Raw genomic sequence first — 12,924 nt, 5'->3', positions numbered from 1 at the left:
AGGAGCATGGAGGCCAAGGAGGAAGGAGGCCCAGTTCACACAGCCCAGCTCTGAGCAGAGCACAGGCCCACACGCAGCAGGGTCCTCGAGAACTCCCAGCACAGAGAAGGCTTCTTGCCTGCAAATGCTGGGCTGGGCCTGAGCATCTGTGCCTGTGTGCAGCCCACCTCCCCATCAGAGTCCTGTGCTGGCCTCTTCTCAGAAAGGACGAGGCAAGTGATGGGGCTCTGTGCCCCGGGAATGGAAGTCAGAGAGCACAAACATTTAAAATAATTTTAAAAGCCCGGGAATCCTTTTTAAAAAAAATCAGTAGGTTGATATGTGGTCAGCAATGCGCTCCTTTAGCAACCCAGACTCCATTGAGCATAGTGGCTGGTTAGCAAGAATAGCGGTTAAAATAAGAGGGCTGTGTTTGCACTAAGTCCCAGAAGCCGGCTGCTTCTTTATTACAAAGTTGTTCTGAGGCATTTTGCCCCAGGCACCAACTCTGTTCCAACAGCTCTGCTGGTCCCGCTGTAAAGATGATGGCAGCTGTGATGGAGAAGTGGTTGCATCCGTGCCTTGGGAGTGAGTGCACTGAATCAAGGGAAAACTGGCGTAATCAGTGAGTTCAGTTTCTCAGCCTTTTTTTTTCTTTTTTCGTTTTTTTTTTGGTCAGGAAGAGTGGCAACAATGATCTGTTGCCAATCTTCCTCTTTTTGCTTAAAGAAGATTGTCCCTGAGCTAGCAGTTGTGCCAATCTTTCTCTACTTTGTGTGTGGGACACTGCCACAGCATGGCTGACGAGTGGTGTGTAGGTCTGCGCCCAGGATCTGAACCTGCAAATGCCAGGCTGCCAAAGCAGAGTGTGCGAACTTAACCACGAACTTGCCATGGGGCTGGCCCCTCTCAGCCTTTTTAACTCTCTCAATAATTGTCAAACTCTTTGCTCCTCCTTTAAAGACTGCACTACACACAGGACAGTCTTCCTACAATCTAAAATTATAATGCTGAATACACTTTTTCATCCTACCCACACTCCATTCCAGCTCCTGAAGTGTACCTGCACCCCTCCCCACCCCCTTGAAGAATCACACTGGTTGAGAGAAAGTCTCAGGTTCTGACGCTGGACCACCTACACCCACGCCTGCCCTGCAGGCCTGGGGCTATGAGAAGCGTGTTCCGCCATCAATGGATACCTGTGTCCCAGGGGAGCCCTGTGCTATCAGAAATCACCTTAATAGGACAAATTGATTCTACTCCATGAGAAACTTTATCAACTATTTCATTGAAAATAAAATTGGTTCAATGGGGGAAAGGGGTTGGGTGATACACTGAGTCTGAGAACGTCAGTGATGTTTCTCCTATGGGAATTTTTCTTGGTTGGTTTTTCGGGTCTATGCATGGCTACCGACACTATGCATCATGAGGAGATGCGGTTTTTGGTTCCATCAGCTCAAGAGCGATGGTCTTTCTGGTCCCACCAGAACTTATCACTATAATAACTTTCCTCGTGGGGCAGCAAACAATGCAGGCTGCCCAGCCTTTAGGTGCTGGGCTAGAGCCTATCCTTTGAAAGGAATTCCTGCACATGGCCCAACAAAGCCGGGCAGCCCTAAGAAAGGGCGGTGTTGGGGGTGGGGTGCAATCAGAGCCCAGGCTGGGGATGGTGAGCCCCACCCTCCCCTCCCCTGGAGACAGGCCCAAGCGCGGCCCAGCAGGATCACAGAGCGTGTTCCCACCACGAGGACAAGCAAACAGAAGTCCCCAGCTGGGTGCCGAGGCCTGAAACACTTAGAGGCAAATCACATGCATAGTTAGGCATCTTGCAAATTCTAAACAGGATGCAAACTGCTGAGCTTTATTCTCCAGGAGGAGGAGGGACGATATTTTCCTAACAGGTCAAGAGTGTTGTTGCTCAACATGTATTAGGCCCAATTCCTGGAAACGCCGAGGTCGCTTACCCGGAACGCCGCTTTCCTCCACGGGCAGGCATGGCCCCAGCCATCCTCACCTGGCCACTGGCCGCCATGGGGGCAACGGGCAACGCCACTGATCCGGGGATGTCTGAAGCCATCTCTGGAATTCAGCAAAGACGAGAGGTTCTGTCAATGCCAGAAATGCCAGGAACAAGCAAGAAAATTGTCCAATGGTACTGAGGGCACTTCCTGGGAGGAGAGCCCAAGGACTTGGGTCCCGGGGCTGCCCTGCCATTGTCACTACCTGACTCAGGTGAGCCCTTCCCCTCTGGGCTCTGCCTTTCTCCTCTGGAACAGGATACCCCTGGGCAGTGCACCCATATTTAGTTTAGAGGGTAAAAAACAGTATAGCTTAGCAGCTTTCAGAAGGGACTCCCATCTCCTGGTCACCTGCAGGCAGGTACAATGTCCAGGAATCCAGGCACATGGCTAAAGCCTAAGGGAAAGAGCCACTGCTGGTCCCCACTGCTGGTACCCACACGGAGAAAACCCAGTTAGAGTCAGGAGAGTCAATCCCCTGCAGCAGGGGCCGCCGACGCTCTGCGCTCATCCTGGGCATTTGTGTTCAAGCAGAAAGGCTGCTCCCCGCCTAAATTTGCCCTGAGCACCCTGCATACAGAGCCCTGTGGGCCACTCCATTCATGATGAGCTCAGTGAGGTCCAGGGGCCTTAAAGGCATCAACCCAGGCCTCACAGGGAGCCAGTGTGGGCTCCTGTCCAAAGTGCCCTGGCTCTCCACAGCCAGGCCTTTCCAGGAACAAACACTAATTTAAAGAATAAGAAGGTCTGTTACTAGACAGGAGTATCTTTCCTGGGCATCATTATCACGTATATTATTCCTTATGAGCTAGACATGTTTGGAAGCTTGTAAAGGCAATGTTACACATCCCTAACGTCAAAGAAAGTACACAGGTACTGAGTTTCTCCTTCCCACTTTGTGGGGGTTCCTGACCTCGGACACCCTGTCCTCAGACCATCAAATGGCAAGATCAGTACTGGAGTGGCCTCCACGATTCTGTTTATTGTTCTTGGGGAAAGACTTGCACAGAGCTCGCCTTTCTCAGAGCCACTTTTCCCCAGGGCCGAAGGCAAAGCAACAGTCTACAAAGACATATTTCAAAAAGACAGTTTGGGGTAAATATGGGAATCGGGAACAAATGCCCAGGGATGTCGGTGGTGCTCAGATGGTGCAGGTTTCTGCTCTCTGCCTCCTTCCAGAAACCACGCAGCATCTGACAGCTGCCCCACAGTTACATCCAAAGACAGTGTGTTTAATAAACACATTCTAAGGCCAACTTGAACTATTCCACTCAAATTTTTGAAGAATTTTACAATAATAAACAAAATCTTAATTTAGCTACTCCACTATCTTCACAAAAATTTGAGAGCTTCTACAGTTTCTGTTTTTATCCAAGATACGCATTAAAAAGGACTCAAGAAAAAATCCCTTTCTTAAAGTAATGCTCTCCCTTTAGACAATTACTGTGCTGCATTTGTGACCACGAGACCGTATTAACAGTGATGACCTCAGGACCTTATCATCTGCCTGCGTCTGATAAGACATCTGTATTTTTTTTCTGAAATGAAGGCTAACGCATGTCAAGTACATTAAGTCCCAAAACAAAGGGTAGATCATGGCTAGCGCAAACATGGATGGCAACAGAAGTCACCACCTGCCAAAATGAGCCCCAGAGAGCAACAGGCCCTGAAGGTTCTCCAAGAAAAGCGTCCTGTAGCCTAACAAGTTAGGGAAAAACCACTGTAGGGACCTGGAATTGGCCACCCCAAGATATGTCTCTTTGGCATCAGGATTATTTGAGGCTGATTGCTTTTGATAAACTGGGACAGGGAAGGAGGCTCTGAGGAATGGAACTTGCTCTTTGTTAGGACACGTTTACATTTGTAAGGTAAATCTCTATCTATAAAAGTTGCCTCCCTCTCTGTACCAGGAAGAAGAAAGGAGATGACCTTCTCTCTAAAAACTCTTAATCAATACCAAAGGCAAGGACTTCAATCTGCATTTTATTGTGCTAGTCTGGTAACCTCCTGTAACTAACTTCCCTCCCCCTCCCAACTTTGGCATTTCTTTAAGGATTAAGCATCTTTCTTTAGGCTAGGAACTGATTGCTGAGCTCACCTGTGACCACCCAGCTCCAGACAATCGACTTGCCTCCAGCTACACCTTCTGAGACAGCAGACCACTACCTGCTGTGTCCATCAAGCCCTGTGCCGACAGGGCAATCTTGTGACTATTGTGGGAGGGACATTTCAATCACATGTAAAACACCCTGTTTGCGGGTATATAACCATTCTGTGCACCCCACTTCTTCAGTGCCCTTTCTTCCTTCGGGAAGAAAGGCCCCGGGCCATGGTTCCTCATAAAGCTTTGTTTAATTTTCTCTTGCTATTCTGTCTCATGTGAATTTAATTCGTTCTCCGGCCAGACGAACCCCCATTTGGGGAGAGGAAATGTCTTTCTCCCCTACACCACACACTCAGCCCCTCTCTTGGAGATCCCAATGTCCACTAACGACATACTGAGCAGCCCCAAATGAGGAAGTTTGTCTAACTTTGGTCAACCCAGCATATCATAAAGGGCTCTAATCGTGGAAACTGTTAAAATTTACTCTCTGCACAGCTAACGTTCCACGCGACACTAGTTTAAGCATTTGAAAGCCAACAGCTCCCTCCCTCCTTCGAGATGAGGAAATGTCAGGCTGGAAGAGATCTCAGTCACAGTCTGCAAACCTCGAAAGGTCCCTGCCTTCCCCTGTCCCAATTCCCTCCTGCTCAGAGCAGGGACATGGGAAGAAGGAAGTGACAAATGGAAGGCAATGCGTAGTCAGGGAAAAACAATATTTGTTCAACTTTATTTTGGGAACCCCAAAATATCAATTGTTTTTGTAATACAAGTTACAGAAATTAAAGCTGCATAGCACCTTGGCTACGGGGCAAGGGTTGGGGAACAATGAAAGTCTGGTCCCTTGCTCACATGGATGGAGGAGGGATGTAAGGAGAAAGGGATGAAGTGACTTTGCACAGGTGCTGAGAGTCGACCCGGGGCCAGGCTGGGGCAAGCCAGTCTTGATGTCACGTCTGATGCTGCTCCCCTGGCTGTTCCCCATGGTTAAGTGTCGTCCGCCCAGCGAAAGGGCCAGCTTTGTGAGGCAGGCCCACAACCAGCCTGCCTCCACCAGACCCCACCAGGCACATCCTGGGGCTCTCTGAGCTGGGTGCCAGACGACAGGTGGACACTAGCAGCTTCTACCATGGAGAAGTCGCACACTTCATGCGGGTGACGTGGCGGATACGCTGAGAGAGCCACAGTCTTTACATGTGACCTGCCTGTGTTACAAAGCCAGTGCACTATGGGACAAGGGGAGGGGACAAGTGAGACTTATATGCAAATAAATCAACATAGTGTGAAAATGAGAGGCTCATATGGGTCACAAGCAATGACAGAAAGACGTGGTTCACCACCTGCAGTGGCGACAGAAAGTGCCCCTTAAGAAGGCTTGTCCCATCTCAGTTTTATTTCTTCTTTTGCAAGCTGCATTTGTACACCTTGTGCCCGTTTCTCTGCCAAGATTCAGAGCCTCCTTCTCATCTATTTGACCGATATCCTTTTATAATAAAGACAAGAGAGCTTTGTGATATTTTCTGAATAGCTTTCCAATATTGTTCCAATCTGTTGCTTGCTTCTCAGGTTGAAAGATTTTTTAATACTAGAGAAAGCTTTAAGAGGTGGAATTTTAAGAAGATGTATTGGTCAGCTCAGGCTGCCGTAACAAAATACCACACAGTGGGTGGCTTACACAACAGGAATTTATTTTCTCTCAGTTTTGGGTCTGGGAAATCCAGCATGGAGGTGCCAGCCCATTCAGATCCTGGCAGGAAGCCTCTTCCTGGCTCACAGACAGCCGCCTTCTCTCCATGTGCTCACATTTTCTCTCCTTATAAGGCCACCAATCCTAGGGCACCACTCTTATGACCCCATTTCACCTTAATTACTCCTGTAAAGGCCTCATCCCCAAATACAGTCACATTTGGGGTTAGGGCTTCAATGCAGGAATTTTGGGGAGACATAATTCCGTCCATAGCAGAATTAAAGATCAATTGCCCCAACCTCATTCATTCAGGAGTCCTTCTTTTTCATCATAAAGTTGTTTGTTCTGTTTTTGTTTTTTTTGTTTTTTTGTTTGTTTTTTGCTGAGGAAGATTCACCCTGAGCTAACATTTTCCTCTATTTTGTGCTAATCTTCCTCTATTTTGTATATGGGTCACCGCCACAGCATGGGCACCAATGAGTGGGGTAGGTCCACACTGGAGAACCGAACCAGGACTGCTGAAGCGGAGAGCACCAAACTGAACCACTATAGGCCACGGGGACAGACCCTTGTAAAGATTTTTTGATGCTCCCTCTATCCTATCTTCTATTCATACATAAAAAGGAGTCTGTTTCTAGAATATCAATTTCTTTGTCAATTATCTGGTTATCTATACTTGCTCTGGTATCACCCCACTGGAACATAATTAGTGATGAAAGTTTCTCTCACTACTCCTAGCTTTAAGAATTATCTTTGTTCTTCTTTCTGGCTTATTCTTCCATTTAAATTTAGAATAATTTGATTAAGATACAAAATTTAACCTCCATTGGGAATTAATTGTATTATCTTGAACCTACAAGTTAATTTTGGGGAAAAGCAACATTTTTGAAATATTTAGAATTTTCACCCAAGAACTGACATGTGCTTATAATTTACTCAAAAGTCCTCTTTAGCTCAATAAAGGTTTTCATTTTCATCATATAGGTCCCCAAAGTTTCTCATTCAGCTTATTTCTAGGTGCTTTGTGTTGTTACAATGATGTGATATTGTGACATTATTTTCTGACTGGTTAGTCGCTATGAAGACAATTGTGTCGCAATAACTCTGTCATAAGTGCTGTCAACTGATGTGACCAGCAGTTAAGGTAGGTCTTGCCCTCCCCCCTTCGCTGTTCTGTGTAAAATTTGCATGCCTGGTTAAAGAGTTTCTAGGGCCATTATCGTGTGTCCTGACATTTCACCAAATTTTTTTATTTGTTCTAACAATTTTTCATTAATTCTTCTGAATTTTCTAAGTTTACAAATCCTATGGACTACAAATAACAATACTATTTTCTCATTTCAAATAGTTAAACATTTAATTTCTTTTTCATGTCTTATTTCATTGGCCAGAACTTTGAAAACAATATTCAGTAATAATGACCTACAATTGGGTAACGGAAAGACCATGGAGCTTGGCAGTCAAACATACCTGGTTTCAAATCGCAACTCAAACACTTCTTGGCAAGAAGAGGGACTGGGCCATCTAAGTCAAAATGTCATAATGACCTGCTTTGAAGGGTCATTTTAAAAATTAGAGATAATATATGTAAAGAGCCAAGCATAGTGCCCAGGGGGGAAAAACCACTAAAACACAATAAAAATTATGATTATGGCGATGGTCAACAGCCTTGCTCGGTCGCTGAAGTAGACTGGAACGACCTGCTGCCTTAAGACGCATGTGCTTTGTGATGTCAAACTCTGCTTCTATCCCTAGTTTTTTAAGCTTTTTAAGGAACAGATGTCTCATTTTACCAAATGCCATTATGGTAACTAAATAGCGTTTTAGATACCAAATAAACCAAATGGAAGATGCAATCAATGAGACTAAAATTCACTTTAAAGGTTAAAGTTTTCTCTGATGTCTTTTAGGAGCCACCCCTTAATACATTCAAACAAAAAACACAGAAAACAGGTCTCTCTCCTCTGTCATCTGTCCACATCCCCCAACGTGGTCAGCTGCAGCTTTCCTTACGAAAGTGACCGCCCGCTCCCCAAATCTGGAAACTTCTCTATATGACTCAAATATACGAGAGCAAAGCTCCTGTGACGTCCACCAGGAAAGGTGGCCGGAGGAAGGCCACTCGCCAGGTCCAAGGGGAGGGTCTCTGAGATGCGGCCTCCTCAAACAGAGCAGAGAAGCCTCCACAGGAGGCTTTAGACAGGAGGCAGCCCTGTAAGCACATTGTTGATTCGCTCTGGGGTTTCTGAATTTTACTCTGAAAGGAAAAAAAGCGGATGCTGACCACTGATCCGTGCAGAGAACAAGTCACCTCAAATGCCTCCCGGGTGAGCATGTGGCCACTGTCACCCTGCCCCGGGGCGCAGACAAGCCCAGCTTTTCCGGAGGAAAACTCAGCAGCCTGCATCAAGAGACATACAATTTCCTGTGCGTCACCGGACGGTCCTGAGAATGTGTGCACGCGCGTGTGTGTGTGTGTGTGTATTTATTACATGCACAGAAAAAGGCCGGAGGGCAGATATACAAACACCAACATGTTAAACTTGGCTATTTCTGTGACAGGAATTATAGGTGAGTTTTATTTTTTGCTAAAAGCTCATTCTGTGTTTGAATGTACTAAGTCTTTTTCCAATGAACGTGTGTAAATTTAACGTTAATCTAATGATGTGTTAATTTAATGATCACAAGTAGAATAATAAATATTTTTAAAGGTTTCACATGGAAAACACAGTAGAAACATACATAGCCGGAGAACTAGAAGCAATGAGTGAATGAGACAAAGGAAGGGGAACCCTTTCAATAACAAAAGTGTCTCACAATAGAATGGATTGGCTTAATAATGACAATAAAATCTTATATAAAATATTTACAGTATTTTTGTATAAACATAATAAGACACATTGGGTGCTGTGTTCGAGCCCTTCACCTGTGCCTTACATCCGTCTCACGAGATCGGCATCAAGTCAACCCATTTCACAGACTAGGGAACTTGGGCAGAGAGAGGTCAGAGCCCTGCCCCAGGCTGGGGCTGGAGAAGCGGCAGGGTGGGCTACTCTGTAGGGCGCCCGCCCCTCACGGCCCCTCCTGGTGCTCAGGCAGAGGCGAGGCGGCCAGCAGACCCTCCCCGGGCCGACATTCTCAACCAGAGCCCCAGATGGAAGCCGTGTGCTGTGCAGGGAATGTGCGTGCTCTGGAGTCACTCCATCCAGCTGTGGGGTCCTGGGTAAGCTGCTTCTGCTCCCCAAGCCTCAGATCCCTCGTCTATAAAACCAGGAGAACACCCACATCACCCACAGTTACTGCGGGGACTAAGGAAGATGGCTGATTGAAGACACCTGGAAGAAGTCATTTTCCTTCTCCCATTTTACTTTCCCCCAAGAAAAGAAGGTTTCCTAAAGCAGACATTATGTGTGTGTGTGTGTGTGTGTGTGTGTGTGTGTTTACACAACCCTGGAGCAAACAATTTAACACCCCTGGGCCTCAGTCTTCTGCCTATAAAATGGGCACAAGAACAGGAAGCACCTCCGGAGGCTCTTCTGAGGACTCAGGAAGTTGGTGTCAGTGAAGCGCTGAGAACAGTGCCCAACCTCCACACCCACCATGTCCCCACAGGGCTTCACATGCACACACACACACACACACACACGTGTGCACACACCCCGCCCTGGACCTGATAGGGACACAGCTCCTCCCTCGCTGACAACACGCTCTCGTCCCTGAAAGCTCCACCTGGGCAGGTGCACATGCGCCCATACCAGCCCTGGGGCCCCACAGCCCCACACGGCCCTCGGAGGGTTGACACAGGCCAGCAGGGAGCCGGAAAATGCTGGACAAGCCATCCATCCGCCCCCGACTCCAGCACCCTCTGGCCAGCCCAAGCGGACCCCGGCGAGGGGCTCAAGGGAAAGGAGAGCCGTGGCCCTCCCCTGATCCCCACTTGGCTGAGGGCTGAATGCACACAAGGGAGAGGCGTCCAGAGAAGCACGAACAGGAGCACGTTCTCCCGACGGGACGCCCGCATCCCAAACTTTCAATCCACCTGGAAAGCAGGCTCTGCCATGTGTGCAAAGTCACCTGCTCCCCGGCGGGCCTCGCCTCGAGGTCTCCTCCTCCCATTCTCCCTTCCGCCCTCCATAGTCAGAACTTCGGCCCCGTCACCCACGAGAGAGCTGCCCCATCACAGGGCCCACATCTGGAGAAGGCAGACAGCCCCTTCCCTGCCCCCCGCCTTGTCGTGGGAGGCAGCTCCCCACTTCCTCATCTTGGGCTTCTCTCCTGGGTCTCCAGGTGCCACATCCCTCCCACCTTCTGAGTCTCCTTTGCCAGCTCCCCCGCCTCCCCCAGATCTCGAGCTTCCTCCTCTCCATCTATTCTCCCCCCAGATGACATCATCCAGGCACTTGGCCTCAATATCACTTCTCTGTTGATGATCCCCAAACCGAGTCACTGAGTCCTACCGTTACCCATGAAGTTCTCTCCATCCTCTGCTTCTGCTGCTGGCCAACCTCAGGACCTCTCTTGGTCTCCCTGCATCACCTCTTCTCTCTCCCATTCATTCTCCACATGGAAGCCAGATCTGACCAGCCTGGCTCTTGCTCATATCCTCTAGCAGCATCTCTTTGCTCTCAGCACAAAGGTGGAGTTCCCCGCCACGATCAACCAGTTTTGTGTGGTCAGGGTACTGCCCACCTCTTCAGCTCTGGCCACACTGCCCTATCAGTTTCTTGAACACATCAAGTTTCCTCCCACCTCAGGGCCTTTGCACATGCTATCTACTGTGGCAAGAAAGCTCTTTCCTCTCTCTACCAAGTTAACTGCTAACAGTCTCTCAGATTCAGCTCAAACATCACTTTCCCAAGGAAGTCTGTCCCTGGCCCATCCCTTCCCCACCCAGTCTAGGTCAGGGCCCCGGTGATTCATTCTTATTGTACCTGTACTTCTCCTGTGAATGAAGGACGGTCACAGCAGTCCAGGTGAAAGACGACAGGGCCTGAATGATGGAGCCGCAAAGAGGGCACTCAGGAGGAAAGAGATGATGTCAATGCCTCAAAATACACAACGTGTCACCGTCAGAGCCCAGAAAGGGAAGATTCTAAAAAGCCTTGTCACCTGATCCTCCTACACTGAGACAGCACGGGGCAAAAAATTTCTGGAGGAGGAAGAAAAATATGGTTGGGTTGGCCGCATATTTACACTACCATGCCGTGTGCTTGGTACCCGGGGATTCCGCAGCATAGGAGAGGCACGAGCATCTAGCGTTCCTCCGTCCATTTTATTCAGACGGCCACGTGCTCAACAGGTGTCTGGTTCTAGTTCCAGCTTTATCACCATGTGACTCTGTTTCTCTATTTTTTTCTCCAGCTAAGAAATGGGGTCAATCAGGACATTCCCTTCCTTTTGCGGAGGTCGTTGGAAGAAAATGCAGCCCTGTTTCAATTACAAGCAGCATTTGAAAAGCTCTTATTTTGAGCCAGGACCTGTGGCAGAAGCTGGACAGTCCGAGTTGAAAGGACCCCATCCTGCCTCTGAGTGTGATGGAGAACGGAGCCGGGTAATTTCACACTGAGAGCTGCATGCTGCGTGAGAGACTGAATACCGTGTTGTGGGAACGGCTGGGAGGATCTGAGAAGGCTTCCTGGAGGAGGCCACCCTGTGCTATTCTGGCAAGGGACTGCAGAAACGTTTGGGGGGAACGAAGCATGTTAAAAAGGTGCCCTTTTCCTAAATGCATTCCTTCAATTGCTCCTGGATTTCTGGGCAGACTCATTCATCCCTTTGAGAAGCATGTCCATGGCCAGTCTCATCCATGTCCAGTCTCTGGAGCTTTCTGCCCTTTACCCTAACTGCAACTCCCCACAAGATGCAGAATTACTCCCCCACCCCAAAGATGACCCTGGCGAGTAGATCTCCGCTCAGGGTCCCTGACCGTGACCAATGACAAATGCACAAACAGACAGAAATACTTCCATCCACAGCAGTCTGACCCCACACGCAAACATCCCCCAGGAAATGCTGTTTCCCGTCACTCAGGGGCGAGGGGACCGACCGCCTGGCCCAACACAGTGGCCATGAGGTTTTCAGCTCATTTTAACATCAGTACAAGCTAAGGATTTTCAAAGCTTCTTTGTAACACAGAAAACATATCTGGCTTCTGATGCAGCATCTAACCAAAGACCATTCCACATTTCGAATGCAGACATATTATGCAGAATTCCTATAATACAGCACAGGCAGTGAAAACCTGGGGGAAAATGTGCAACTTGAGAGCATCACAGATTAAAAGGAACATGAGGAAATAAAAAAGCATTTTTGTCCCCCTACTATTTCAAGTGAATCTAAATAGGAAAAATATCCCTTGATCTTTGCACTAAAAAAAAATTAATTACATGCAAACTTTCACAATACAACAAACACAGACTATTTCAATGATCATTTAAATAAACAAAAAGCCAAAAGGGTCTCTCCATGGGTGGGAGAGGAGTGAGCAAAGAGTGCTAAACCAGGACAAACGCTCTCCTCAATCTTTCTCTCTCATAAAATAATTCTTTTCACAGAAAGCCCGTTGAATACCACAGCCCTACCTTTTCAGAGGGATCAAACAAAGATCCTTCTTCCTTGCAACCAATACCTTCTTAGAAGAATCTGTTATCCGTGTGGGAGAAATGTCAGAAACCTCTGGGAGGAAATGAGCCGCATTTGTATTCCGCTCAGAAAATGTCATCACAGATCTGTTTACCTTAACTGTGGACCATGATTCAGCCATGACAACTGTCTTGCATACTGATCAATTTATTTGCAGCAAAATTTCTAACGTTAACTGCTTAGGTCCTGAAAAAATCGGTGACTTGGGTTTCTTGTGCAACCACGACACACATTTGAAATATCTAGACTGTTAGCAAAACGTTTCAGGGAGAGATTAGACAGGGTCCCTCCTTACACGCAGGTGAGGGAGGGTCCCTTCCACTTCTGGAAGGGAGGCAGGGCACACGATCCCCAGTGGACCTCCACGGGCTTGGATTTTTGTGGCACACTACAGAAAAATCATAGCCTGAGAGCCAGAAGACTCGACTCCAGGACCTTGCTGGACTTTAGAAGATGCTAGCTAGAGCATCCTGTGTCAGGCAGCCCTCATCCAACAA

The 12,924-nt window shown here is 47.9% G+C and overlaps 1 protein-coding gene across 4 annotated transcripts in view; it reads right to left on the bottom strand.

The window, feature by feature from the left end:
* ARNT2 (aryl hydrocarbon receptor nuclear translocator 2) overlaps window positions 1-12,924 on the bottom strand; it is a 169,149-nt gene that overhangs the window by 130,627 nt on the left and 25,598 nt on the right. For 3 of the 4 annotated variants that reach the window (XM_046653232.1, XM_046653233.1, XM_046653231.1), the window contains one exon: window positions 1,944-2,058. In XM_046653232.1, coding sequence (XP_046509188.1) covers window positions 1,944-2,058 — 115 coding nt within the window. Of the gene's footprint in view, window positions 1-1,943; window positions 2,059-12,924 lie in introns of those variants that run through there. The other variant, XM_046653237.1, reaches the window with a different exon arrangement.

This window comes from Equus quagga, chromosome 2 (assembly GCF_021613505.1).
Source record: "Equus quagga isolate Etosha38 chromosome 2, UCLA_HA_Equagga_1.0, whole genome shotgun sequence".
Taxonomy (NCBI): domain Eukaryota; kingdom Metazoa; phylum Chordata; class Mammalia; order Perissodactyla; family Equidae; genus Equus; species Equus quagga.
This window is presented reverse-complemented; position numbering and strand designations above follow the sequence as displayed.